Source organism: Pseudovirgaria hyperparasitica, assembly GCF_010093815.1.
Source record: "Pseudovirgaria hyperparasitica strain CBS 121739 unplaced genomic scaffold EJ05scaffold_14, whole genome shotgun sequence".
Lineage (NCBI taxonomy): Eukaryota > Fungi > Ascomycota > Dothideomycetes > Acrospermales > Acrospermaceae > Pseudovirgaria > Pseudovirgaria hyperparasitica.
Window position 1 is genome coordinate 968415 of NW_022985562.1, and position 26351 is coordinate 994765.

The 26351-nt window shown below is 51.1% G+C and overlaps 10 protein-coding genes across 10 annotated transcripts in view; 5 read left to right on the forward strand and 5 right to left on the reverse strand.

Moving 5' to 3' along the window:
- The window catches only part of EJ05DRAFT_533005 (uncharacterized protein), a gene marked incomplete at its 3' end in the record, with an annotated part of 3203 nt that extends 2794 nt beyond the window's left edge, over positions 1-409 (forward strand). The window contains exon 4 of the mRNA XM_033749104.1: positions 98-409. Within this exon, the coding sequence (XP_033597733.1) occupies positions 98-409 (312 nt within the window). The remainder of the gene's footprint in view (positions 1-97) is intronic.
- A 597-nt stretch (positions 410-1006) lies between these two features.
- EJ05DRAFT_442413 (uncharacterized protein) lies at positions 1007-3448 on the reverse strand (the record flags this gene model as incomplete). Its single annotated transcript, XM_033742034.1, has 5 exons — positions 1007-1600; positions 1658-1945; positions 2007-2179; positions 2228-2305; positions 2356-3448. The coding sequence occupies 5 exons, from the start codon at positions 3446-3448 to the stop codon at positions 1007-1009; spliced, it is 2226 nt and encodes a 741-aa protein (XP_033597734.1).
- A 1008-nt stretch (positions 3449-4456) lies between these two features.
- EJ05DRAFT_479075 (putative MFS multidrug transporter) lies at positions 4457-6776 on the reverse strand. Its single transcript, XM_033744591.1, has one exon. The coding sequence runs from the start codon at positions 6464-6466 to the stop codon at positions 4670-4672; it is 1797 nt and encodes a 598-aa protein (XP_033597735.1). The 5' UTR covers positions 6467-6776; the 3' UTR covers positions 4457-4669.
- Positions 6777-8743: 1967 nt separating this feature from the next.
- EJ05DRAFT_479076 (uncharacterized protein) lies at positions 8744-9263 on the forward strand. Its single transcript, XM_033744592.1, has one exon. The coding sequence runs from the start codon at positions 8851-8853 to the stop codon at positions 9097-9099; it is 249 nt and encodes an 82-aa protein (XP_033597736.1). The 5' UTR covers positions 8744-8850; the 3' UTR covers positions 9100-9263.
- A 1353-nt stretch (positions 9264-10616) lies between these two features.
- EJ05DRAFT_128632 (uncharacterized protein) lies at positions 10617-11235 on the forward strand. Its single transcript, XM_033739134.1, has one exon. It carries the CDS (start codon positions 10708-10710, stop codon positions 11131-11133), a length of 426 nt encoding a protein of 141 aa, XP_033597737.1. The 5' UTR covers positions 10617-10707; the 3' UTR covers positions 11134-11235.
- Positions 11236-11338: 103 nt separating this feature from the next.
- EJ05DRAFT_503591 (uncharacterized protein) lies at positions 11339-12516 on the reverse strand (the record flags this gene model as incomplete). Its single annotated transcript, XM_033747442.1, has 2 exons — positions 11339-12317; positions 12512-12516. The coding sequence occupies 2 exons, from the start codon at positions 12514-12516 to the stop codon at positions 11339-11341; spliced, it is 984 nt and encodes a 327-aa protein (XP_033597738.1).
- On the forward strand, positions 12506-14724 carry EJ05DRAFT_479079 (uncharacterized protein). The gene is made up of 3 exons (XM_033744593.1): positions 12506-12564; positions 12621-12660; positions 12720-14724. The coding sequence occupies exons 1-3, from the start codon at positions 12552-12554 to the stop codon at positions 14647-14649; spliced, it is 1983 nt and encodes a 660-aa protein (XP_033597739.1). The 5' UTR covers positions 12506-12551; the 3' UTR covers positions 14650-14724.
- A 159-nt stretch (positions 14725-14883) lies between these two features.
- EJ05DRAFT_513586 (beta-lactamase/transpeptidase-like protein) lies at positions 14884-19067 on the reverse strand (the record flags this gene model as incomplete). Its single annotated transcript, XM_033748443.1, has 4 exons — positions 18787-19067; positions 17263-18731; positions 15694-16315; positions 14884-15606 (listed from the first exon to the last, which is right to left on the reverse strand). Exons 1-4 carry the CDS (start codon positions 19048-19050, stop codon positions 14884-14886), a joined length of 3078 nt encoding a protein of 1025 aa, XP_033597740.1. The 5' UTR covers positions 19051-19067.
- A 950-nt stretch (positions 19068-20017) lies between these two features.
- EJ05DRAFT_479082 (uncharacterized protein) lies at positions 20018-21123 on the forward strand. The gene has a single exon (XM_033744594.1). The coding sequence runs from the start codon at positions 20307-20309 to the stop codon at positions 20859-20861; it is 555 nt and encodes a 184-aa protein (XP_033597741.1). The 5' UTR covers positions 20018-20306; the 3' UTR covers positions 20862-21123.
- Positions 21124-21946: 823 nt separating this feature from the next.
- Positions 21947-24428, reverse strand: EJ05DRAFT_128708 (mRNA triphosphatase CET1). The gene is made up of 2 exons (XM_033739135.1): positions 22844-24428; positions 21947-22787 (listed from the first exon to the last, which is right to left on the reverse strand). The coding sequence occupies exons 1-2, from the start codon at positions 24338-24340 to the stop codon at positions 22161-22163; spliced, it is 2124 nt and encodes a 707-aa protein (XP_033597742.1). The 5' UTR covers positions 24341-24428; the 3' UTR covers positions 21947-22160.
- Between the last annotated feature and the right edge of the window lie 1923 nt (positions 24429-26351).

Below are 26351 nucleotides of genomic sequence, written 5' to 3' on the forward strand. Positions count from 1 at the left end.
ACAACAACAACAACAACAACAACAACAACAACAACAACAACAACAACAACAACAACAACAACAACAACAACAACAACAACAACAACAACAACAACAGCAACAGCAGCACCCCCAACACACACACTCATACCCAGCCTACTCACAGCACCACCTACCCCCAACCCTATCCCCAGCGCCCTACAGCTGGGCAAACTCAGGCGCTGGAGGCGGCGGAAGTGGTAGTGGTGGAAGCGGAGCAGGAGGAGCAGGAGCAGCAGGAGGAGGAGGTGGTGGAAGTGGAGGAGTCGGATCCGCGACCATGCCAGCACCACAATATCAATACCCCATCCCATCGCCAAACAGCAACAGCCATTGGGATTCGTCTCCGGGCGCGGAACTCAGGCCGCAATTTCCTGGGCCTATGGGTTAAGTTGGCTGGGAGCTGGGGATGGGAAGGAGGGGAGAGGGGAGAAAGGGGGAAGGGGGTTGGGGAGAAGGAGTTTGTTGTAAGACAGATGACAGATGACAGATGACAGAGATACAGACAGATAGTTTGGGGCGATATATATATATACCATAATGTTTTGTTTTTGTGTGTGTTGTATGTTGTGTGTGTGTGTGTTGTAATTATGTTGTGTGTCGTGTGCCTCTTTTTATATCTGACGGCGGCCATGTGATCTTTTGCTATTAGCGCGTATACGAGAGATATATACACACACACAAGGATCAAACCCCTTTTATTTGATTTTTGGTGTTATCTTCTTCGGCGGCGAGGCTAGTCCTATGCAACAGCTCTCCCTCTTCTTTTCTTCTCTGCTTTTCTCTTCTTCTTTTCTTCTCTTCTTCTCTCTTCCCCTCTTTACTCTACTCTTCTCCCCCAACCCGATTCCATAATACCCCCCTTCCTCCATCCTCCATCCTCCGTCCTCCATCCTCCGTCCTCCATCCTCCGTCCTCCATCCTCCGTCCTCCATCCTCCGTCCTCCATCCTCCGTCCTCCATCCTCCATCCTCTACCCCCAACCCAGCTAGGTATCACTCGTCAACCGCAAACAGGCATCCACCGCAAGCCCCACCCGGCCCTGCTTCTCCCGCACCACATCGTCAATGACCTCGCGGTCCAGACTCGGAAACATGCCCGCCAGCGTTTCCACCACCGTCCTGTGCTCCTTGACCTGCAGCTTGCGCGCTTCCTCCGTCTCCGCAGACGCCTGGCGTGCTGCTGCGTCTTCGGCGCTCAGGCGCTGCATTTGCTGGGCTTGGCCTCCTGGTGGCTTGTGCTGTTGCTGCTGTTGCTGCTGTTGCTGCGTCGGTCTTCCTTCCGTTGAGCCCCGCTGCGGGGTATGATGATGTTGTTGTTGTTGTTGCTGTTGTTGCTGTTGTTGCTGTTGTTGCGTCTGTGCAGGGTTGGGTGAAAGGCGTGCCGGCGTGGCAGGCTGTGGCGTGAGCGCCGGGTGCGGGCTCTGATGCGAAGTCGAGGGGGGTGTATCGTCGCCGAAGATGCGCCCGATTGTGCTGAGCGGGCTGCGAATTGTTCGAAGTAGACCAGAAACCGCATCCGCCTCGTCGTCTCCACTGCCGCTCTCCTTCTCGTTTGGCCTCGTCGCTGGTGCCTGGCTTAGCTGTGCAGCGGCTTGCCCTTGGCCGCGCGTGCTCGCTCTCCTGCGCGACGGGGGCACCTGCTCGGCGTCCAAGCTGTTTCTGGGCGTGACTTCGGCACGAGCTAGCGCGCTTTTCTCGGGGAGGTGCATGTGCGGGCTGGGACGGCGCTGGTGACCGGGGCCGCCGCGCTGGGAGCCGGTGGATGAGGAGCTCGGCGCTCGAGTGGGCTCACTGGCGGACTCCTCGGAGGCACGGTGGCGCTCAGCAATGGCGGAGACAGCCGCTTCGACATTTGCTTCGAAGTCGGCGTCGGAGATGGTGAGGGATGTGCGGTCGAGGTTTTCAATGAATTGGACGGCGCCCATCTACATACAAGGCGTTGGTGAGTTATAGTGAACAGGACAAACGGGTTTTGGGAGACATTACAAGGGAAGACATATAATAGCCCGCTTCACCGTTGAGCTTGTCCTGGTTTCGGAAGCGGAGGATATATTGGACGTTCGAAACAAGATGTTCTGGATTAGCTTGGAGGACGGTGTAGATGAGCAGAGGAACAAAGGAGTCCGCCGATGTGTCGGTTTGCTGGTTTCTGAGAAATCCTACGACTCTATTAGTGGCAATAGATGATGTTCAACGGTACACCTTACCAAAGATCACTTTACAGCAGTTCAGGACGCAGATCACTTTATCGCGCGGCGCCCGGTAACTCCTTATTTTGAGCAGCTCTTGTGCAGTGGTCAGCAACGGACAGACTATGCAAGATTCAAGCTCGTACCTTGTTGGGCTAGCTGAAGGAATTTCCGGCCTTTCTCTCCAATCGTGGGAATGTCTAAATGCTCCTCGTTCACCCATTGGTATATGCGTACTTTCTGTGACAGGACCTCGTCCCTTTCTACATCTTCCTGGTGCTGACCCTTCCGTCCTGGTGCTTCGGAATTCTGTGTGGCTCGCCGCCGACCGTTCAAGGACGGTTCGGGTGGTGGTATTGCCGGCGAGAAAGTCTGAGTGTACAGTCTGTTCATGACGAGCTTTTCCATACCCTCCTTTGCGTTCTCGAATTCAGCATCTGATACCACTCTCCACACTTCACACTGCGCCATCTTCTTGCTTATGAACTCCAAAAAGTCGCTAATGATCTTGACTTGTTCGTGTACCATCCATTGCTTCTTCCCGAATTCTAAAAGAAACGAACGCAGGAATCTGGCAACGGGATCTGCGGTACGATGTCGGAGTTGTTCGAGAAACCTGTGGAAGTCGAAGGGTAGATCTGGTTCTGGGTCAGGGGGAGGAGGCTTGAAAACGGGATTTTGCGAATTAGAAGATACTGCAGGGTCAGACGCTTGTGTGTTTTCCTTCGATAAGGGGGTTAGGGTCAGAGATGACGACCTAGGGGGTGGTGACTGTAAGGGTTCTGTCCCGGACACATTCTTGTCGCGGAGGTGAGCTAGGGCTTCGCTTTGCAAAGGCTCGAGGCTAGATTTCCGGGGAGGATTTGACACTGGCGAGCCAAAGTTGGGGCCAGCCGCAAGTCGAGGTGACATTATTTCTTCTACGCCAGGGCCATTCATTCCCTCGCCAAACTGGTCCATTATGCTCTGTATCTCCGACTTTGAATCGTCTTGCTCCGCTTCGTCCTTCTCTTGGTGTCCCAGCTCGTCATTTTCGTCTCCTCGCGCAACACCCTTGCCGTGGGTATCTAGTGGAGAGGTTTTGGAAGGGGATGCGCTTCGATCACGGTATTTTTCGTCCTTGGGGGGAGGCGGTGGTGGAGAAGGTGATGCTACGGGGGGCTTCACATCTTGAGCAATGCCATCACTTGAGGGCTCTACACTCGCGGACGCATCCTTGGGTCGAAAGACCAAAGTCATCTGCTGCGGCCTCGTGCCTTGCGTATTCTGACTGACATTTCCAGCCATGTCTGTGGACGCCTTCTCCTCATTGCTCAAGACTTCTTGAACTTCTACGGCAGCATCCGAGGCTCCTTCTTGCAGCTTTCTATCAGGAGTAGTGACATCATTGTGTGTCTCGTGCTCTGTGTGGTCGAGACGGCCGTGTGTCTCTTGGGCCGTGTCGCCGCTTGTTGAAGACACTGGAGGTGGAACAGGATTGGTATCGTCTTTGATGGCTGTGTCCCTGTCTTTGGACGGAGTAGACAGCTTCTGACCCTCAGGGGATGTACTAGCTGGAGGGGGAGACGAAGACATAGGCGGTGGACATGGGGAATCTGGATAGACGTCAAGAGCTGGGCGATGTTGAACTCAGGTAAATGGCAAGCGAAGAGTGTGATTGAAGCAGAGGATCACGACGGTATAGCAGGCCAGTTGATAAGAAAGAATCGCAGCGCAGAGTGAGGATTGTTGTGAGAGGAAGCTCACGACCGACAAATGTTGAAGCATTGCACTGCAGCATAGAAGCAGGTTCCCCACTTGTTTTGTGCTCACGGGTCTCAAAGCCACGCCACGAGTTCACGAGCGAGCATGGAAGTGATATTACTCTACACCACGCCAAGCTGACACGTATCTCTCTGAGATAGGACATTCGATTGATCATCTCTAGTATCAGGTTCAATCAGCTCGATACTAGGCATTGTGATTTGTATAGATCAGCATAAAACAGACTATAAGTTGTACCGCCACTTTGCTGCCTCAGGACTTCTACAGGGATCCGTGGGTGACAGGCCGAGGTCGGTGCAAAGCTACCGTATTTCTAGGCATAGGTGCGTAAATTCTGAACCGTCTCCCATCCATGCTAATCGTCCACTGTCACTTTAGCATCAATAAACATAGGAAATCGTGACGACGACAGAAAGAAGTAGCCGTTACACAGCCCTGGCTCTCAGAATCAATAGTGTTAATCACGATTCAGAAAGAGTGTTAAGACGGAGCGAATATATCAGGTGTATTGCTAGTCATCAATAAACTAGATACGAGATGTGTTCTTCTTCTTGATATACAATACATTTTCCTCCAACGCCGTTTCCGATGGTACGGTATCCTGTGGTATATAGATAGAAGCAAGATTCTAATGATAAATGGGCATCATGTATCCAAATCTCCAAAACATAGCAAAACAGCCGATTTTGATGACCTTCAGACTTGGTCGGCAGATCTCTCATTAGCCAGCTGGTTGAGCCTTTGCTGGACGTAACTGTGTTGCCTGGAACCCATCTCCTGTCTTTTCTCAGAGCCAGTGGCCTGTGCGGCACCCTGACCCGCGAAGCTGGCCGAACGAGATGCGTGGCGCGAGCCATGGCGAGAGGTGTATCCATAGACGTTGGAGCCACGGCGAGAGCTTGTGTCTTTGGCTTGGGATGCCAGCTTCTGGGCAAAGGGCGAGCGCTTGCGGAGCACGGGTCCCTTCCAGTAGATGACGTACACGGCGACGACGAGGAGCGCAGAGATAGCACAGAGGATGGTCGAGGCGTATGCAAGATGGTATCGGCCACCGATATTCTGGTAGAATGGAGTGGCAGGAATGGTGAGCACACCAGCGAGGAAGTCACGCGACCAGCCATTTCCACCAGTGGCAGATGCCGAGTATGGACCGTATGCGCAGATCATGTAGTCGATGGTAGCCATGTAAATCGAGTAGTTTGCAATTCCGATGATAGCTGTGAAGATGGTAGGAGCAATCCAGTGAATCGGAGGACCAGTGGCTGTCCATGCGAAACCGATCAGACCGATGGGAAGACAGGGAGCAGTCCATAAGAGGAACCACAGGCGGGACTCGTATTGCGCTTGCTCGTCGTCGGGTTTGCGAGCGCGCTCTTTGATATTACGTTTGATGGCAGGAATAAAGGCTAGCCAAGCAAAGAGATAGCCTACGCCGTAGCCAACAAAGGTGAGACCGACTTGCGAAGGAGTAAAGTCGTACTGGGCGTAGACGAGGCCTTGAGCCTGGATGTTCATAAAGATGAGAGCGTCAGAGAAGCCAGACAAGAGCGACAGAGTCAAGACGATGGGCTCGGTCAAGAACATCTTGAAGGGACGAATCCAGGTAACGGCAATCTCCTTGGCCGAGAAACGATCTTTCCACGGGATGAGCTCGTTTGGGCCGTACACGTTGGGATCCTGGCCAGTCTTGCGCATCTTCTTTGCAATCTTGTCCATCATGATGGTAGTCCTGGTCTCGGGGACGGCGATGAGATGGAGGATTTGAACGAAGCCGCCGAAGATGAGCTGAATCCAGATGGTCCAGCGCCAATCGGCCACATACTGCTCAACGAAACCACCGACAATGGGCCCAAGAATGGAGCCACCGACGGAGGAGAAGACAATGTATGCGACGGCGTACTGTTGATGCTCCGAGTCAAACATGTCGGCAATCATGCCCAGGGTGACGGAACCACCGGCAGAGCTGAGACCACCAAGCGCACGACCGACAAGTAGAGTGGCAAAATTGGGGGCCAGCGCAACAGGAATACACCAGATGTTGACGAGGAACAGAGAGAGCTGGAGAATTGGCTTCCGACCGAGTTCCTCACTCCAGGGAGCCCAGAGCTCGCAGCCAAAAGCATAGGTAACCAAGAAGATCATAGCACCAGTACGAGCACCCTGGGCGCTGACGCCAAACTCCTCTTCAATGCCTCCCAAACCATTGGAGTACAGGGAGGTGTTGAAGTTCATGGAGGTCTGGACGACGAAGATGACGGTCAAGATGGTCCATTTCTTCCATTCGGGAAAGTCGAAGCCGAGTTTTCCGGCGCACTCATCTTCGGTGATTTCTCTGTTTCCAGCAACCAGATCGGTTTTTGGGACTTGTTCTTTCAAGACCTGCTGGGCAGGTTGGCTGGGAGGAGTGATGTCAGACTTCTTCTCATTGTGGTCGGAATGACTGTCAGGCGAAGAGGACGTAGGGCCTTGGAAGTGCGCATGTGTGTGAGACATGACGGTAGATGGACAATGAGGCTTATACAAACACCACACTGTCTACCGGGGGGTACAAGGGAGTCGAGAAGAAGAAGGGGGGGGAAGAGGTTGGACGAAAGGCAGACAGAAGTGCGGAGAGGCACGGGGGAATCGGGCAATACTTAAATAGAATGGAGGTACACGGGCATGATGCAACAGAGGAGGGAGGGGGAGGGAGGCGGAAGTGGAGGAAGAGGAGGTGAGTGGTTGGGGCGAAGTTTGAGTAAGTGAGTAAGTGTGTTATGGGTGTGAGTGTGTGTGTGTGTGTGTGTGTATACTAGCTAGCGTGTTGTTGTGTGCAGGTGAGGGCGGAAGGAAGGAGCGATGACATAGTGGACGGGTGCGGTGCTGCATCAGCGCGGACGGGACCCACGTTTTGGTAATAATTGGTCGAGTTTTCGGTCTCCAGGCGTCGCTCTCCCATACAGTTTCGGTGTTCAGTCTACAGTCAGGCCACAGCTGCACGCTCCGGCCCGGGTAAGTATTAATTAGGCACGATCATGCTAGTGGCGATGATACAGATGAGGATGGATAGGTATTGGGGATGATGCAAGTTGAGGATGTGGAGATGGTGGAGGTGGAGAAGTTAAGCCGGCGATTGAATGCTGCGCCGTGCCATCCATCCCTGATTCAGCCCCCCCTCCCCCAAAAAAAAGTATTCAGCACTCAGCACTCAAAAGACAGACAGAGAGGCAGCATGTATTGCAGATTTTCATATTGCAAGCTGACATGGCAGCGGCCGGTACCCCAAACTGTTCGGGTTGCATGAGCCAAAAAGCGACATATGCTAGGCTGGGGTGCATATATTCACGCAGATATTCACGCATCTCCAGTCATAGGATGGTTGGTCGACTCCTCATTGTTCCAGACATTTCATCGACAAGACGTCTCGTAGAATTAGAATGGAATCATGAAACAAACAACATGTCACCAAAGTGATACTTCAAGTATAAATAGTAGATGGTCATTAGCTAATATCAAGACACGAGCAAGCCAAAAAGGGAAAGAGAAGGAGCGAAACAAAGTGAAGAAAAATGTGTAAAGGTCGCATGCCGGACGGAAGTAGCGTGTTAGTGTTGTTTATTGTGCACGGACCACTCTCCCATCCATCCTTCCTTCCTTTCTGCCCCATTACGTCAATCATCCCTCTCCTGCCGTCTCTCACCCAGCGTTCTTTCCTCTTTCCTCTTTTCTCTTTCCTGTTTCCCTGTTTTTTTCCTGTTTCCTCTTTTCTCCCCAATCGCGATCGCCCGAAGCCGCCCGCGTCACATGACCAGCCTGACTCCACTTGTCCGACTTACCACCTTTAGCTCCCGTCCGATCTTCAGCCATCGTCAACTTCCCCAACCCACTGCATCATCATCACAACAAACGACGCATTCAATCTACACACTCGTACTACCACTATACGCTTCCTTGGATCGCTCATAGCCTGCAGCCATTTAATTATGTCGGCTGTTCTGATGCGCGACTTTGAAGCACCACTCAATCAGCCGTTAGCGAACCACCATGTCGTCTCAACCGCATGCATCCATCCATCCATTCGCCTTACACGACGACGCCAAAGACCTCAACACGCTGGCTTTCTTCTATATTCCCGCACTACTCAACAGACTCTCTCGCAACACACTTCTTCTTCCCTGCACCCTGCCAGCGCTGTCTGCAGGCTTCAAATAACTATGATAGAAGACAGAATACAGAAAAGCCAACGTCAACACAAGCTCCACAAGCTCCACACTTCTCCCCCTGTAAATGTCACTCCCAACCTCCGTTGCCCAGCATGCAGCACCCCGACCATTCAACGGCCGCTACTCACGCTAAATCGCGCGAAATAAAAAAGAAGTAACATGGCGGATCGCTGTTCAGGCTCGAGTTTTGCTGTCCGGTCTCCACCTCCAACTGTATACTACAGTTAGTACTGATTGATCAGGTGCCGGCCAGCCACCAACGTGCGCCTGCTCATGTCTGCCAAGCCGCCGAGTCCTGTCGTGACTGATATTCCGTGCATGACAAGACTGCTTCTATACAGCTAGCTATGGCTATATCTTGCATTCCACTGAATACGAACTCGACGTCTTCTATCGTATCTTAGTATCATCTATCATCTACACCACCATTACCATTATCGTCGCAGTCCGACATCCACTCGAGTAATCCATGATCCCTCGTCGAAAAGTACATATATCGCACTCTCCAAGATCTAGAACCTAGAACCTGCTCATCTTTGACCTCTCCACAGCTACTGCTGCTGCCACAGCACTGACTGTCTGAAACACCTACTATGATACATACTCCCAATGCATCCCCCCGGTCCCTGATCCCTACACATACACAGACGATCCTCCTCCCACCTGAAACGAAACATGACATTTTTTTCTTTCTTTTTTTCTTCTTGTTCTTCTTTCTTCTATACATACATACTTGCATACACTAAACTCCACTCCACTCCACTCCACTCCATAGACGACGACTTTAGACTACCCCACCTCGTAGAAACCAGAAGAACCTACAGCGAAGAATTCGAATGTACGTACTACTGTAGTGGTTACTATATGTACATTACTAACAATGCTCCCGGAGATGAGGATGAGTCTGCTCAGCAGCCTAGGTAAATTACAATTATAGTATCGAATTTAAAAATATCTCGGTACGGGAGATAGACTATTGTTGTCGCTAGCTAGCCTATGCCTGGTGTAGTGTGGCTGGCAGGTCTAAGGGCTACCAGTTACCTAGGTCCATCCATCCCCGAGCGACTCCCGAGGCCCGGTCGGACTCCCGAGGTCGCTCCGTTGCTTGGATCCTTGACTGGATGGCTTGAGGTGGTGGTGGATCATTAGGGCCCGGGCACCTTCTAGTAATTATAGTAGGACACTTGTCCGGAGTTCAACCGGCTGTTCATTCAACTCCGGAGCTTGGGGAGTAATTATGTACTGTTGATGTCCCCTACCTAGGTAGGTAATTAGACTAATAATGTGCCTGGTACTACGTATCGGATGTAATTTAATTAATTAATTAGGTAGTTCTAATCTATTACCGCAGCTAACTCCGTTTCTTGTCGCTACGGCTTCTTTAATCTTCGTTAGACTTGAGGTGTCTTTGTTTCTAGTAGGATGCGTCTTGCTACGACTTGATCTTATCATGGACTTTTAAAAGGCAGAGATGCTCGTGTACGAGTTCTCGTTTCTGCCTGGCTTCGACTTGACTCGTGCCTGACTTTCCGCCTAACTTCGACCTGAATCCAGGCAAATATCGCTCATTACGTGAATATACTCACGTGTATACATACACCCATACAACGTTCTCTAATCACTCTTGATGCTACTTACTAATTACTATATTCGACACTCCAACTTACTCATTCACTCTCGCGTCGTAGGTCAGAAATGAAGGCCTTTCAACTTCAGTCCAGCTAGAAGTGCAGGCTTAGATCCGACCGTTTGATAACTCATTCTATATCGCCCTCTGTCACGCTTTTCATAGAGCGAAAGAGTCATTTGGTTCTTGACTTGTGTGTGACTTTATGTGTTATGTGTTATGTGTTGTTGTCGCTTCCTACCTATTAGGTAGTCTAGTGCTGGTATACCCGTCGTGTGATGCCTTAAGTAGACGAGTATCATGTCAAAGTCATCGACGTGGTCTGGCGTAGTGTGGAAAGAGGTAGGGAGTATCCATCTGTTGTTGTTGATGGTTGTTGCTCCTTCCTTGTTGTTCCTTCCTTGTTGTTCCTTCCTTGTTGTTCCTTCCTTGTTGCTCCTTCCTTGTTGTTCCTTCCTTGTTGTTCCTTCCCTGTTGTTCCCTGGTGGCTCGCTACTTCGACCTTGCGCACAAGTCAACCAAGACACAAGAACTCCAACAATATTGATTTATTTTCTTGTCCAATTCTTTTTTTTTTCTCCCTTTCTTTCTATAGTATTTAATTCATTTTTGGGGGTCTATCTTTTTTCGAGTCGCCATTTTTTGCTGCATTACTACCATTCTTTCTCATTCGTTCTCATTCTTTCTCAACACATACCCACACTCGCGTTTGCAACCTGGTGACGACGGTCATACCTCTCGTGGAGACGGGATCTGGGATACCGCGAGGTGACGTGCCTCGGGAGAGTTCTTGAGATCGGTTGTATACGTATAGAGTAAAGTCTTGCTGACGAGATCCATCATATACTCAGTCACCTGCCTGTCGACCACAAAACCACTCCCCCCGATTCCATCTCCTCCAGACCATGGAGTCCGACTCCGGCTCTGACCTCGGCGACAACACACCAAACGCCGCACGCTGGTTCCTCCTCCGCACGCCGACCGTCCCCTCGATCCCAGACGAAGCGTGTAACATCTGCCTTCGCCCCTTCGACCCCACAAACGCCGCCCACGAACGGCCCGTCGTGACGGCGTGCGGCCACAGATTCGGCAGGGACTGTCTGGCTGTCTGGCTGTCCACGCCCTGTCCTGGGTCTGCGTCTGAGAAGCGCTTCTCGGACTCGTGCCCGTGCTGTCGCGCCGTGCTCTTTGCCCAGAACGACGCCTTCTCCCTGCTTTCGCCGCCGCCGTCGTGGCATGTCAGGTTCATTATCGAGCAAGCGCTACGGGATTTTGAGGAGGTTGAGGCGAGATTGGTGGAGATGGTGATGCGGGGGGGTCATCATGTTTAGCAGGCTGACGGGTTTGTTAATTTTCAATGATCGATTTGAGGTGTTAGGAGGATGCTTGGTGATTGTCTGCTTGACGATCGTCTGCTGTCCGGGAAGGTCGATGGAATGCAAGGTGTTTGGGTCTTACTTTTTGCTTTAAACTTCTTCCAGGCGAAGACTGCATGGCCTACGTAGCGGAGTGTGGTATATTACTGTCTCAACTCATTCAGTTCCACCCTGTTAGCTTCTTTATCCTATCACCAATCGTTGCTTGCCCTGCCGCTTCTCGTGCGTGCCTGCTCTCCGATTCCGCCTTCTGCACAGCAATGAGCTCGTGGCTCAGAGCTCGTGCCGCTTCCATCTCCCCTCGCAGGGCTTCCACTTCCAATTCTCGCTCCACGCCCGCCAAGCCCTGCAGCCTTTGCTTGTAGCTTATCATTCGATCCTTTGGTAACGTCTTCCACTCATACTCGGTTAAATCTGCATCATCACTCTTCTCCAATGGCTTCGCCTGGCCGAGCGCAATTCTCTTCATTCGCGAGTTCGCAATAACCGGTGGAAATTCGGGGATAGGCAGTCCCTTCTCCTTGGCTTCCTCGACGGCCTTCTCCTGCTCCAGCATGTTCCGGTACAGTCGATCGGCGTGTATCTGTATATCCTCCATCCTCTCCACAGTACGACCTTGCGGGTTGATATATCCCAACGCCTTCATCATCTTGCCCTGCGTCAGAAAACACCTATTGAGCACCGCCGATTCCTTGCTGCACATGGTGAACTTGTCCTTGAAGCCGCCGCTCTTCAGGCACTCCGACTGCGCCAGCCACTCGAAGATGCAGTTCTCCTGCGCCGCCCGGTTCAGCTGTGTCTCGCGCATCGTGTACCCGTCCACGAGCTCAGCGAGCTGCTCCTGGTCCGTCTTGCCCGTTGCTTCAATTACAGACAGGGGTGTGTAGCCTTTCCAGAGATGGGCGTAGCGCCCGTCTTGGTAGAGGGATTCCGCGGGTACTAGGGGTTTCTTCTCGTCGTCATGGTGTTCTTTGGGCGCAGGCGTGGGCTCGACGACGGGTGGTGGTGCTGTTTTGGGTTGCTCGAACTTCTTGGGTGCTTCGGTCTGGAGGAAGTCTTTTAAGGATGGATCGAGGTTTTTTACTACGTCGTTGTTGTTGCTGTCCTGCGTCTTGTTCCAGAACCATCCCATTTCGAGGCTTAGATGAGGCAATGGCGGCGAGGTAAGATTAATTTGAACCGGATGGAGGTGCGCAGGGGATGTTAGCAAGCAAAGACAAAGCTTGAGCTATCCATACAATCTGTGCAGGTCGTGGATCGCTATCACGCTAGTCCTATTTAGGTCTGCTGTAGATCCCGGCGCGTCTCTCGACACGCGACGTATTCCCCAAACGCCATTCCACCAGTCTCACCGTCTCGCGCATCAATGTCCGATGGCACCGAATGGTGAGCAAAGTACTACCCTTCAAGACCAGCACAGCGAACTGACTCTGCCGAAATAGATCGCGCCGAAAGGCGTCAGATGCGCCAGCGTGGGGCCGGGTGTGTTAATACCTTAACTACAACCTACATGCGTTTACGTAGAGCTGACCTTCAACCAGGGTAACGAACGTCCAGAATATCAACTTCGGATTCAAGATCGGAGGAGGCGCCCTTCAGCCCAGACGCTCCGGTCGCCCGTCGCCTCTGCCCGCACAACGATCTGCCCGTTCCACGCCGAATCGACTCCCGCCCCAGCTGTCCGGTCGCAGTAGGCAGACAAGCACGCCAGCGCAGACGTCACACCAAGCCCATCACACGGGTAGCAGATCGTCAAAGACTTCCGCCGCGGCGAAGAAGACTCCCAAGCAACCTAGCTTGGGGAACAAGGCCCCGCACAGCCAGCAACAGTTCACGACACCTACAGTTATCGGCAAGCGCAAGAGGCCGCAAAGTGCGACAGTACAAGAAGACTCCGAACATGACGAACTGGAAGCAGATGACCCGGCACATCGGACATCCACAGGGCGATCACACGTGTCTATCCTACCGTCAATAACGGAGCGACCTCCCGAGCCCGCAGACGACGCGGAAGACGACTTGGCAGAGGCCAACAACGGGCCCGGCGCGTCCAGCGTGCATAGCAATAGGATGGGCGTCGCGGCTGCGCAACGGCGGAGAAGCCAGGGTCGACAGTCGTACGGGTCACTCAATCTGCGAGCCAAAGGCCGGACACCGAAGAGGCGTGAGAGTGTGGCAACGTGGCTGATAGATCAGTCGCGTCTCACGCCGGTGCCGCCGGCGGTTCCGCCGAGTGTGCTGAAGAGTAGGACGTCATTGAGGACTCCTATCGTGCGTAAGAGCTTGGGCAGGCCCAAGACTAGTACTAGCACTGGGAAGCAGCCGAAGAGAACGAGCGCAGCGGCTACTGTGGAAGCGGAAGAGGAACAGGGGGATGAGGGCGGCGAAGAGCTGGACGAGGACCACCAAGAAGGAGAGGAAGTCGTGGATGAGTTGTCTACGGAGCTGAGCAACAGATCTGTACGCAAGTCGCATAAATCGCAGCAGAAGACACGAAAGGAAATACCTACCGAAGAAGACGAGGAGAGTGAAGACGAACTATCCCCAGAAGCACGGCGTCCGAAGTCTGGCCGCGATCCGAGATTCCAAGTCGAGTCTGGAGACGAAGCGTCAGACTACGAAGGAGAGCAATCCGTTCGCTCAGAGCTACGAGTCCCAGTGCGAGAGAAGCGTTTGACCAAGGCAGCTCGTCCAAGGCAAAAGCAGAAGGCGAAAGCTCATTCAGGAGAGACGGAAGAGCCCGGAGCAAGGCAGAAAAAAGCCAAAGGGGAAACCGTGCCCATCACAGTCTATCGCCTTGCAAACGCATCCCAGCTGGGCGGACAAGGGGAAGATGACGGCGATCCACTGCAGAACCCCAATCTAGCCTCAATATCCGGCGTCAATGCCGTCGACGTCCTGTTCCAGATCACAAGCGAGCTAGCAGACCGGCAGCAAAACTCCATCACTCGCCACCTCCAGCTCTCCACCGATGAGCGTCAACGCAGCGAACTGAAGCGCAAACGCACCATGCTAGACATGTTCAAAGCCCAGCTCTCAGACCGCCTGTTCGAGCTCACAGACGCCATCAACACCGGCACCGTGCTGCGAAAGCGTCTCAAAGCAGCGTTGAAGAAGCGCGTCGCCCTCACAGACGAGCTCCTGTCCGTCCGAAAGCAGCGCGAGGACCGCCAGTTGGCAATGGACGCTACCAGAGACCGCCACGAGGCCAGCGTGCACGTGTACGAGAAACAGAGCTCGCTGAACTCCGCGCTGCATGATATCGAGCTTGCGGTCAGCCGCGGCAGGCTGGCGGCAAAGGATCAAGGCAGGGAGGCCGAAGGGCCGCGGATTCCGCTGGAGATGCTCCTGCGGACTGTGGCTGGGCAGGTATCTTCACGGGTTCCTGGAGGGGGCGTGACGGACCGGGCAAAGGCGCTGAATGTTGTGCTGGAAGACACGGCGAAGGTGTTGGAGGGCAGGAGAAGGTGATGATGACGGTTGATGACGACGGAGACTTCGCGGCGTTGTGGCTTTGTATTCGTATTTATATATATATATACCCCTATGAATTCGTCACTATCATTGTCATTTGCTGGGACAAATGGCCGTTAGTTATATGAGATACATCCTCCTCCCTAGGGTAGTCATCGTCCTTCCATACCACGTTCTCCTGGCCATGTAGTCCTCCCATCCCATCCCATCCCATCCCATCCCCAAACCCCCTCAACCACCCCCATCCTTCAACCCATCATACAACGCCTTCTCCACCCCCAACCACGCATGCGCCACAGCAGGCACCCCAAACGGCGCCACCTGCCCCGCAATAAAATGCGCAACCCCCTTCTCCCGATCCGCCACCCAAAACAAATTCGCCACCCCAACCCAAAACACACTCCCGGCACTCCGCCCCGTAAACACCCCCTCCTCCGTAATCATCCCACACAATCCCCACCCTTGCGCCGGCCTCCCCGGCTGCGGAAACATCTCCGCATTACTCAGCGTGACGTGCTCCTTTGCCGAAGCCGCCAGGCCGCGCGCGAAATCCGGCTTGTCCGGGATCTGGTTCGTCCATATCTCGTGGATGGAGGCCGGGCTGAGGAGTCGTGTGCCGCTGGGTGCGTGCACGCCGTCGTTGATGAGCACGGTGAGGATTTGGGCGAAGGCGAGGGGTTTGGCGTAGAGGCCGCTGCCGCCGGCTTGGAAGAGGGTGGCGCGGCGCGCGGGGGTGTGGGCGGTGAGGGCGCGGCGGGCGGTGTGGTCGACTTCTTCGGCGGTGCCGTCTTTCCAGTGCTGTGTCATGCGGGCGAAGTTTGTTTGCTGCGCGGGGGTCGGGAAGAAGGTTATGTCTTTGAGGCCGAGGGGCGTGAAGATGTGGGTTTCGAAGTAGTCGGATAGGGAGAGGCCCGTGGCGCGGGAGATGAGCTCGCCGACCCAGTCTATGTTGGGCTGGTGGGGGGGTTAGTTGTGGTGGTGGTGGTGATGTATTTCGAGATTGGGGATTTGGGCGGGAAAAGGGGGGAGGTCGCAACGTACACCGTATTCCCAGCGCTCGCCGGGTTGGTTGACAAGCGGCGTGCCGAGAAAGTCGTTCGCGTCGGCGCTGAGCTCATCGATGCCGGCCGGACGCGCCCAGAGCGTCAGCTTCCGGTTCAGAAAGCTGTATCCGAAGCCGGCGGTGTGGGTGAGGAGTCTGCGGAGGGTGATTTCGGCGGTGCGCTCGGCGAGCGTTCCGTCGTCCATGAGCACCTTCTTCTCCTTCAGCTCGGGACAGAGGGCGTAGACGGCCTCGTGGTCGTCGAGCGCGAGCTTGCCCTGCTCGACGAGCTGCATTGCTGCGATTGCCGTGACCATCTTCGTGCACGAGGCGATCCAGAACATGGTGTCGAGGTCGACGGGGCGTTTGTCTTCTAGGCCGCGCGTGCCGGATGTTTCGGCGATGAGGTTCTTGCCATTGCGGTCGACGGCGACAAAGGCCAGGGCTGGTATGCCGGCTTTCTTGTTCGAGGTGGTGCCGTTGAGGATAGCCTTGATGTTGGCAACCGATTGCGCCGACAGAGCCATATTTGAAGAGAGGGGGGAGGGCCGGGACGGAACGAACGGGAGAATGCAAAGTGTTGGTTTGGGCAAATTCGCACAAGCAGCTTCTGAACGACAACTATTTATACAACAAAACACAACATGGTATCGTAGCTCACCCGCGCTGTTGTTGGCCCCAAAGGTCTAGAATCTTTAGTATCAGAAACACGGCAGCAATGCAAGTGTGATGATAGAGTGACAAGGGGTTGACTAGGGCGGTCCGTTACCACCAAAAGTGCGAAAGCCAAAACAATCTCAGAGCCTCATAACGCGCGCCTCGCCGCGCCATTGATAGAGAGTCGGCGAATAAAAGTGTTATATTAGGCGATTTATGTCTTGATATAACCGCGTAGGTATAAATAGCCTAGTCTAGCGAACTTGACACCCAGGCTGATACTATGTGCGGAAGCATATCATAATAAAACTTACCACGTTTCCAGTGCTGATCTCTCCCTGTCGCTATACCACGACTGGTGCATGTTTTAGCTAGACTGGGAGTAATTAATAGCGTTATAGTGAGTCCCCTAGTATGCGCTTCTTCTCAAGGGCTATATCACCTCCTGCTAAGGCTGAAGTCATGAACAAGATCAGCATAGATAGGGAGACAGTATTGTTTTCATTTCTGCACTTCTGCTACTAACCGACTGCCCTACGCCCTCGTCTCGACCCCTACCCCTACCCCGCTGCCGCTTTCCGCTGCCGCACTTTCACTGCTGCGCATTCGCTATTCGCTTGCGGTTATCATTTTCATCATCCGACAATCCTTCCATTTCGCTTACACAATAAAAGGCCGCATCAGGGTTGTGACTTTGGCTGATGTGCGCCAATAACACGCCTTTCATGACCGAGCTTAAGGTTGAGGCTAAGTCTCGTGGAGTGTTTCATCAGCCCTAATGGCCCCTATACCCGGCGGCATGGCCCGCCAAAGGACCACCGTGGCGTTGAACGTTTTCTGCTGTTCTGGGACGATAGAGACCTGAGGTCCTTTGTGCAATTGATCGTTGACCATGCGTTCAACATGCTCACCTCGTCTTGCGCTTCTGCAAAAGACTCATGACTTCCTTGATCCCAGCCATCAACAACGGTACAGCGACAGGCCCAAGTAGGGGCAGATAGACGGCGACTTTGTGCTCGTCCGGAAAATATACCATGCCGACCATAGAGCGTTCGAAGAATGCCTTTTCTGCTTCGGTTTCGGCAATGCGAGCGTGTTGCAGGGCAGAGTGGAATTGCCCTTTATGGAGAGCATCACAGGCCGAGCCCAAGTGCTGGATTGTGGCGTCAACCGATCCAGCCACACTATCAGGAATGGCAATGGATGACAGCTGTTGTGTCAATCTGGCCAAAGCTCCGAGAGTGGACGAAGCCGAGAACAAAAGCGATGCGGCGCGTACTCTTGTCAGAGTCGAAAGACGCAAGGGCAGAGAGGCGGGTGACTCTGGTAGGCCCAGTAAAGCCAGGAGCTGATTCGAGAAAGACAACATCGCTGGTCGTAAAGTGTCTTTCGACAAGGTTGTCGTCTTGTTTTGCCCAGATTCAGGGTTCAGAATTAATACACCTCCCCACTGAGGAATGAGCCAGCTATTCCCACCATTCTCCTTTACCTTTACAACGAGAGGACCCTGATCAGGAGATGGCACGTAGATCACGAAATTCACTGTCGGCCCCGCACCAATAGACGGGCTCAATGGCCATTCAGCAGCATTAATAAATCCGCTCAGGTCCTCTTTCCGCAGAGTCCATGCGTTCGCCTCTTCGTCGTATTCGGGTTGACGTATTGACGGGGAGATAGTTGCATAAAGTTGAACTTGGGTGTCAACCGTAAACTTGCTAATCGTAGACAACGCCTCCAGGAGTGGCTCTACGTACTCCTTCAACGCAGATTCAATGGCCCAGTCAGACGGTACGGCTGTAGGTGTGAACAGAGAGAACGTCAGATGATATGTTGGCGCATATTTAAAGGCCCTGGTAGACTGTCGAGCGAGAGCAGAAGCGCGTTCCGGCGAGAGGACTTGTGCCTTGCCACCATGCGTTGCTGTGTTGGACGTGAACGTATGGATTAGCATAGCCTGTTCTTCCTCAAATAGCACATGCAGTTCGTTTGCAAGAAAGGTGCCAAGCGGAGACGAAGTCGAGGATGCGGATGGCACTTGGTTTGGAGAATAGAAGATATCCACGGCCGCTTTGAAAGCCTGAAGCTCTGACCGTGGTGTTGGGCCCTCTGTGGCAGGCAGAAGTTTGACCCAAAGCGCCGTATCTTCGCCATCACCATCATAGGCTGAATCAATGCCCATCCGGCTTCCATCCCTGACAGTATGTGTGGTCCCGTTCGCTGTCGTGCTCGTTTCCGTGAGAACCAGGCGCAGGTGGTGAGCAGAAAACTCATTCAGATCATCGAGAGCATGCTGTGTGATACGGATGAGATGTTGCGCATCATGTAGCGGCATTGATGGTACATCTACGGCGATCCGTAGAGGGAAGACAGGCTTGCATATCTAGGCGCAAGGTCAGCACGTTGTTCCTTGTCCACTGAGCAATCAATAGGCACACCTTTCCGTCGGCCCATTCTTTCATTGTATCCAGCGGAAGAGTAGCCCGGTATATCGCTGTTGTTTTCCACCATATTGGAAGACCTAGGAATACGACAATCGACCAAAATGACAACACAACCCAGCGTCGAGTCCATACCGCGGCCGCGGTCTCCGGAGGAGGCTGTGTCGTCGCAAGGACAGCATTGATTACATTAACAGGCGAAGAATCTCCAGAGTCGACATGAGATGTCTGCGACGCGCCCTTCGCAGCGCGACTTGACATGATGCGTTCGGTCTTGTGTGCCCGAACTCAGAAGGACCAGGGGAAGTTGATGAACGGCCATGAATTAGGGGGGTTTTGCGGCCATCCATAAACCACGCTAGGCATATTTAGTAGACATCCATGCCGCTAAGGTCGTCTAACGTCCATGTTGTCTCGCAGTCATAATAGACACTACATCGTGTTGCAGCACCAGAATTTCGTTTGCACAATGCATATGATCCATGTGCTGTCTTTCTCCCGTCTACGTCGTCTATCTTCAGTTTGGCTCATTTCTGGCCTCGTAGTAAACTACCTTATCCCCCCGTAGGCTAAGTCTAGACTATACAGATCTGACTGGACCGGGGCACACTCTGGAAGAGTAACAGTACTGGACGAAGTACTCGGATAATACGCACGATAAGTACTGCGGCATTTGTTGTGGCCATACCACCTGGTACCATTCTTATATTGGTCGTGCGGACTAGCACTATCCGGCGTTGGACGGTAGAGCTTGGCTTCATGAGAAAGAGAGAGCAGGGAAGCGTAATCTAGGACGACTGATGAGCCGCTCTCGATAAGTTCTGTCTATCCAGAAGCATGTAAATTGTCTTACGGCAGTGAGTAGATTATGAACGAGATGCCTATACCGTACGACTCGCGTTCTATATTACACGAACCGGGTGAAGCATAGTGACGGGATACTCGGAAACATAATTGCAAAATTATCTTTGAGCCGCTACCGTGATAGACGAAGGATGTTGGATGCACTATTACATATTTGGAAGGGGAAGCACGACGTCCGATCGACAGTAAGGAAGTCTCCTGTTGTAAAGCTATACTCGAAACTGCACTTCTTCTACACATACATACTAAGATGCCCAAGTCGAATGTAAACATCAGTTTCAGCCCCGAAGAAATAAGACATACACATTTACCCCGCTCGTATCTTCCACACATCGACTTGTGGATGCCTACGCTAGCGCTTACACCTATACCACAAAGGGAAAGTGAAAACATGAGATTCTACTGGAAAAGCGCCATTGTCGGATCAATTGATAAGCCGGGCTTGAGCTGACAATAGATGAACCACTTGTCTGAAGTGTACTTCTTTCCCTTCTTTCCTACACAGCTGCATGATACAAACGGCTTAAATCCAAGGGAGAAAAGGCGAACAATCGCGAATCAGACAAAAGCACGGAATACACTTCGAGCCATCACCACGCCCACCTAGAACTTCCTACTCCATAAGCCCAACCACCAGGCCGAACAAAACAACAATGCCATTCACCCACCCACCACCATACCACGGCAGCTGCCCCTGCCGCACCATCCGCTACCGCCTCAACGCCACACCCCTAGTCTGCCATCTCTGCCACTGCACCAGCTGCCAGCAAGAATCCGGCACCGCATACTGCATCAACATCCTCATCGAAACCCGCAACGTCGAGCTCATCGACAACTCGCCCCCGCTGCTCAGCAACGACATCCCCACCGACTCGGGCGATCCGCAGACCCTGTTCCGCTGCCCGAAATGCTACTTTGTCCTCTGGAGCTACTATGCCTGGCCCGTGATGAGCATGGTCCGCGCCGGGACGCTGGACACGGCGGATCTGCGGCGGTTGACGCCCGATGTGGAGATCTATACGAAGAGTCGTCTGGCGTTTGTGCGGGTGGAGTGGGAGGGCAAGAGGGAGTTTGTGGAGAGTTATGAGCGCGAGCTGGTTTGGTGCGAGGAGAGTAATAGGCGACGGGACGTGTATCTGCCGGAGTTGCTGGCGTACAAGGAGAAGTTGGAGAGGGAGAAGCAAGAAGGGGGAGTGGTGGTGGAATGAGAGATTGTTGTAGAGTGTCGTTGGAGGCTATGTGTAGTGGAGTTTAGTCGGAGGTCAGTGTAGTATGTTACATGAATGAGATAATGAGAAAAAGAAGCTTGATAGCGAAATATAGCTTGAGACCAATTCTTTATACCTACTCGTCGCCATTCTACACAATTCAGACCTTCGGACAAGGCGAAATATAAAAGACAGTTGATATCTACAGTAGATGTTGATCAGTAACTTGACCACACGCAATCCAAAAACGCATACCTCCAGAGTCCCTAGGGCTTTGAAATGTACTACTATGCTCGACATCGAGCAAGTACTCACCACTACATGCTAATTCAAGCTTGCATGGTGAGGGAATGCAGATTGCAATACTCGTGGGGGTGAGAGGGGAATTATGTGCTCTCTTCCCTACCATATATAGGAGGACATTGTAAGTCTATATGTAAAAGGGTTTCGAAGTATGAATTGATTGCAAGAAATTGGTTAAAATATGAGAGGGTTTCAACTAGGCGTCTGGAAATGTAGTTGCCGTGTACAAGTTGAGGTAGCGTCACTCAGGCTCCTCGGATCTGATTCAATTGGCATGAGTTGCAGTAGATTCTACTTTCAGATGATCGCAATGCCAGACTTTAATTTGCGGGGTCCTGTCAGATAAGACAACGTAACGATCTGATACACGGATGAAAGAAGGGACAGTCAAGTAAAGGAACTAGACCTTTCCCATCAAAAGCGTACAAGTGACCAGATTTGGGGAGGAAACATTCAAATCAATGGACTCCTGACGTGTAGAAACGGCACGCGGGTCCGTATCAATTACATATAAATTGGACTGACAATATCTGGATGAATGAGTACCAATGCAATCATTGGTCGACATACGGAAGCTATGTTGGGTGGTCAGTATTCAACGCAGGGTGCACAGAGACTTATCATACATCGTGCTTCCACGTCAATAGTCTGAATTTTCTGGATGCTAATCTGAATAATTGGATGTGTGAGGTTGTACGGTCGTGTGAGCACGTTCCATCATGCCGAAAACCAATATATCGGGAGTCGATCGAATACGGCCTCAGGAGCTCCGTAATACCCAAGAATGGTTTTGAAGGAGTAGAAGACCGGGCGGGTAAAGAAATACATTAGAATTACAAGATGAAACCGAGTCTCCCGTCCTGAAAGAATTTTATTTCCCAACGCCGCGCAATGCATAAACACGGGATACACAGAAGGCGCAGCAAGCGAAATGTAGAAAGTCCAAAGAAGTCATGCACAGACACAACATTTATTAAAAAAAATGTTCGGCCATTCTCATGCCTGAGGAACAGGTTGGGTAAACCTGGCCAATTCGCGAATATTGTCCATGAAACACCGCACAATGTCCTCGTATCTGTTGGGTATATTTTCGCGAACACCATGGAACTCGTGCCGTAGCATGTTAGAGTTCAATTCGATCTCGGCTTCGTGGGTCTGCCTACCGTCGACCTGGTTGATTACTTGGGTAAGGTCTATTTCGCACGCCTGGTGGACATAACAAAGACGATCTTTCTTGCGACTAACCGGCCTCCCGGCTTCTGTACTAGCCACGAGCCCCTCTATGTCGCCCGGGTAATCGACTTCAATGTTGATACTTATGCGACAGTCGAAAATGCTATTTGGGAAGGTCATCTCGATGTTCTGCAGCCGAACTTTGATGATCTTTGCAAGGATCTCCCCAGTTTTGTTGTCACGGGTGACACGAACTTTGTTCGATTTCACATTGCTGTTGAGCAAGCTCCGCGAAAGAGGCGGGACCATGTTAAATCCAGCCTGGTCCAAGTCGTAGAAAGTATCAGTTTCCCGTCGATGGGTGTAGTCTATCCGATGTCGTCTGCTTTGAGGATTCACGCTGATTCTTGTTTGATCATTCAAGAAACGATTGAAGTTCTTGAAGTGAGTCTTGGTCGCATTATTAGCTTTGTTCGGTCCATACCTAGAAACGAAAGTGCTCTTACCTCTTGCATGTTGCTTTCAAACCGGATTCTTCGACTACTGTTGATAATTGCTTCATTGGCTATAGGCAAATAATACCTCTGATCCGTGTCATGATCGATGAGAGTTCCAAGTTTCGCTTCAATTTCTAGTTGCTCGCTAGGCGATAGCTTTGCATCCTTGTCTATCAGCAAATCGAATAGAGCGTCGCATAATCTTCTGGTAATCTCCTCGTAAGGCCGAGAATTGGTGAAACTTGGCTCGAGGTCCTCAATGTTTGTACGTTTAACCTGGTCAGCTTCACGCTGAGGAGTCCCATTCTGCTGTTGGGGCTGCGCTTGTGGCTGAGTACGAGGAATCAAACTCCCTTTGGAATTTGCTTTCTGAGCCCAGATTGGTATGGGATCATGCCTTTTGCGTTTACGTGGTATCAGTCGAGGCGTATTACTCACGTTATGCGAGGCTGTCTGCTGCAAATGTAGCTGTGGAGCGGTACTCGACGCCATGGGTGTCTTTGGCTGTTGTTGCTGGTGGCTACCGGAGAACGTACGAGAGGTTGAAGGTGAGCGTTGAGGTGTGACCCGGCGAGAGGTAGCCGCTGAATTCTGTTGTGGTACGTGAGGTGTCGACTCGCGCCGCAACTGCGGAGAGTGTTCAAGCGCACGTGTTGGAGGCGGCGGCGGAATAGCGGAGAAAGTTTGCGGCGGAGAGCGTTGCAAGATCGATTGCATTGAAGTTGGTGGTGTAACACGGGCTTGATCGTGCTCGCGACTGGCGCGTGTTATGTCCATGGACTGTGTTCTGCTTGGTACCATCGTTTTGGGGCTGACGCTCACGGTCCTTTCCCGTTCTCTCTGTGTAGTATATTCTGACCCGTTCCTCTCCGCTTGCGGACTAATATTGTCGTACACGGCCGGCGATTCTGGTACTAGAACAGGTGGCCGCCCAGATACTGGGGTATTCGACTGAGTATTGTATGAGGTGCTAGATGGTGTTCGCTGTTGATTGTATGGGCTTGCAGGTTCTCTTGATATATAGCTTGAGCTCCGCGGTAGCGAGGGTGGCGGACCGAGAGGTGTCGACGGGTGTGACTGCAGCGCGTGGTTGTATGGCGGTGGATGTGAGAATGACGACGCGGACAGAGGAGATTCTCTATGTGAGTGTGGAGTATGTCCGCGCGCGGACGCCGATGAAGGCGACTGTGAGGGATGTCCTTGGGGCGCATTGTAGCTAACTCCAGCAGTTGTTATTGGATATGGTGAGGCTGAAGGTCTATTGAAGGGCGCTGGAGGAACATGTCCCGTAGGTGTGGTCGCAGAGTATAGCTCTCTCTGGGGATATGAATGAGGATTTGGAGGGTACGGTCCGTGATTGTAGGCTGTTGTAGGAGAAGCGAAGCTATGCGGTGGTGGACGAGGATTGTGAGGAGAACTGTGGATAGGAGAGTATCTGGGCGCAGAGGACTGCGACTGTTTGGGTGTGGTATCCGTCTCTTGCGTGAGCATGGACTTGATATCCATCCTGCAAAGGATATGTACTATCCAGACGGCAAACGTCGATGGGAACAAGGCATTCCGAAAGCTCGCGAGGCGCTCGAAGTTCTGTGCCAAAGTCGCGATGCAGATCGCTTAAGTTACTCAGTCGTAAGCTGTAAGATTCGTAGGCACGGTCACCATGCTCACTCGAAGGGAATAACTTATATCTGGGTCGCGGATTTCACAATTTGCGAGAATATGTCTAGATTCGTCAACAGGAAGGGAAACGAGCTTTCTCTATAAACTGCGAAGTCATTCGTGTTTGAAGCAGTGCAATTCTTTTGACTATCTGGCGTGCATATTACACTGGATTAGTGAGAGGCCCTATATTCCTAAATACCGCTAGCGAGCCTGTAATGTAACACACAGCTTACTGCTCTAGCCTCTTCTTAGGTAGGGGGTTCTCCTACAGAGATATTAGAGCATCCGATCTTTTCCTTGGGCTATTAAAAATATCATTCCAATTAGGTAAATACATCTCCCATTATCGACATAATCATATAGAACCTAAACATCTTCATGAATGAAAGAAGCACTAAATATTCTATATGCTGTCTATCAAGCGTGGCGCTCTCCTCTATATGGGAGCCATCTCGTGGCCCCTTTCAGATCTAGACACCTTCATAATCGACGGGCATTATCCGTGGACCGAAAGCAGGAAGAAACTACGGTGACACCTTTTCACTTACTTTTTTCTTAGAGTCGTTAAGCGAAAGTCACAAGGTGAAGCGCTCTGCGTCCAGGCTCTTTCGTAGCGAGACATATGTATGTGATAAGCAAGATATTGTTTTTGTGACTGGTCATAAAAGGTGTAGTATGCTATGGTAAATGGTCTAGATGTTTGACAGCGTGATGGGGGTGATATGCTCGTCCCCTTGGTAATACCAGAGTATTAAGCAAGATTAATGATTCGTCGTTTGCCTAGAACCTAACTCTCTTAGCATTCGGATGTCGCGCTATATCTCCCCTACCTAAATTTATATAAGATAGATATATTCTAGTATTTTATTATATACTTGTCGCTAATATATTACTATTACTAATTATATATATTTAGTAGATTATTAAGGCTATCTAGTAGTTAGTATATCTATTATATAATATATTTCTAGTATTTTTAACTTATAGTTATATATAGTAGGCCTACCTAGTAAGGTATATAATATAAGTATCTATTACTAAATTAACTTTCTTCTTAAGTATAATATACCCTCTACTATTACTATAGAGAAGTCTTAAGTATCTATCTTAATAGTTAATCGTATAAGGTATAATCTTACTATATATAGCTAGCGAAATAAGTCTCTATCTATAAAGATATATAGTTATAAGACTATCCTTAGTAATTATATAATAGAATTACTATTTAAGTATCTACTCTAAGAGAGATAGCTATATCTTAATAAGATAGTAAAATAGATATATAAAGAGCTTAAGTGTTAGGCACGTAAGGAGCACGTGGCCTGCTAGTTAATTATACATGTATGTAGTAGTCGTATATAAGTAGTGTGCTCCACCCTTGAAGTAGTAGCTTCAAGATTCGGTCCTTTTAGTATAGTTGGTTGGTACGTAGAGCCCGCCTCCTTATATAAATGTAAGGATTATAGACGTAGAATAGTAGTCTAATAGATTATAGGAGGATTCGGGAATATATTTAAAAGGGTAGTCTACTCTCCTAATAAGGTTAATTTCTAAAGAGTAGGAATCAAGTATATGCGGCCTACTTATATAGTAGTCTCGCTTATTCTAGCTAACTTACCCTAGGTCCACCTATTACGGACCGTACTAGACCATAGTATTCTAGTTAAGTCTATCCTAGTATTAGCCCTAATAATATCCTTCTTCTTTTTATACTTCGCCCCGAAGTACTTAGCTATATATAAATCCGTAATTCTATAAGCGTTATATTTATATACGTATCTAATTAAATCTATATAACATTATTAATAGTCTTTATATTAGTAAACTTAAGCTCTAGTTTACTTTTATTTATATA

Excerpts from the sequence above, each read along its gene's own strand:
- EJ05DRAFT_479075 (XM_033744591.1), bottom strand. The coding sequence starts at position 6,466 with ATGTCTCACACACATGCGCACTTCCAAGGCCCTACGTCCTCTTCGCCT.
- EJ05DRAFT_479076 (XM_033744592.1), top strand. The coding sequence starts at position 8,851 with ATGACATTTTTTTCTTTCTTTTTTTCTTCTTGTTCTTCTTTCTTCTAT.
- EJ05DRAFT_128708 (XM_033739135.1), bottom strand. The coding sequence starts at position 24,340 with ATGGATATCAAGTCCATGCTCACGCAAGAGACGGATACCACACCCAAA. Across the intron at positions 22,788-22,843 it reads TTGAAAGCAACATGCAAGAG|ACTCACTTCAAGAACTTCAA; the intron begins GTAAGAGCACTT and ends AATGCGACCAAG.
- EJ05DRAFT_128632 (XM_033739134.1), top strand. The coding sequence starts at position 10,708 with ATGGAGTCCGACTCCGGCTCTGACCTCGGCGACAACACACCAAACGCC.
- EJ05DRAFT_479082 (XM_033744594.1), top strand. The coding sequence starts at position 20,307 with ATGCCATTCACCCACCCACCACCATACCACGGCAGCTGCCCCTGCCGC.
- EJ05DRAFT_479079 (XM_033744593.1), top strand. Across the intron at positions 12,661-12,719 it reads ATGCGCCAGCGTGGGGCCGG|GGTAACGAACGTCCAGAATA; the intron begins GTGTGTTAATAC and ends ACCTTCAACCAG.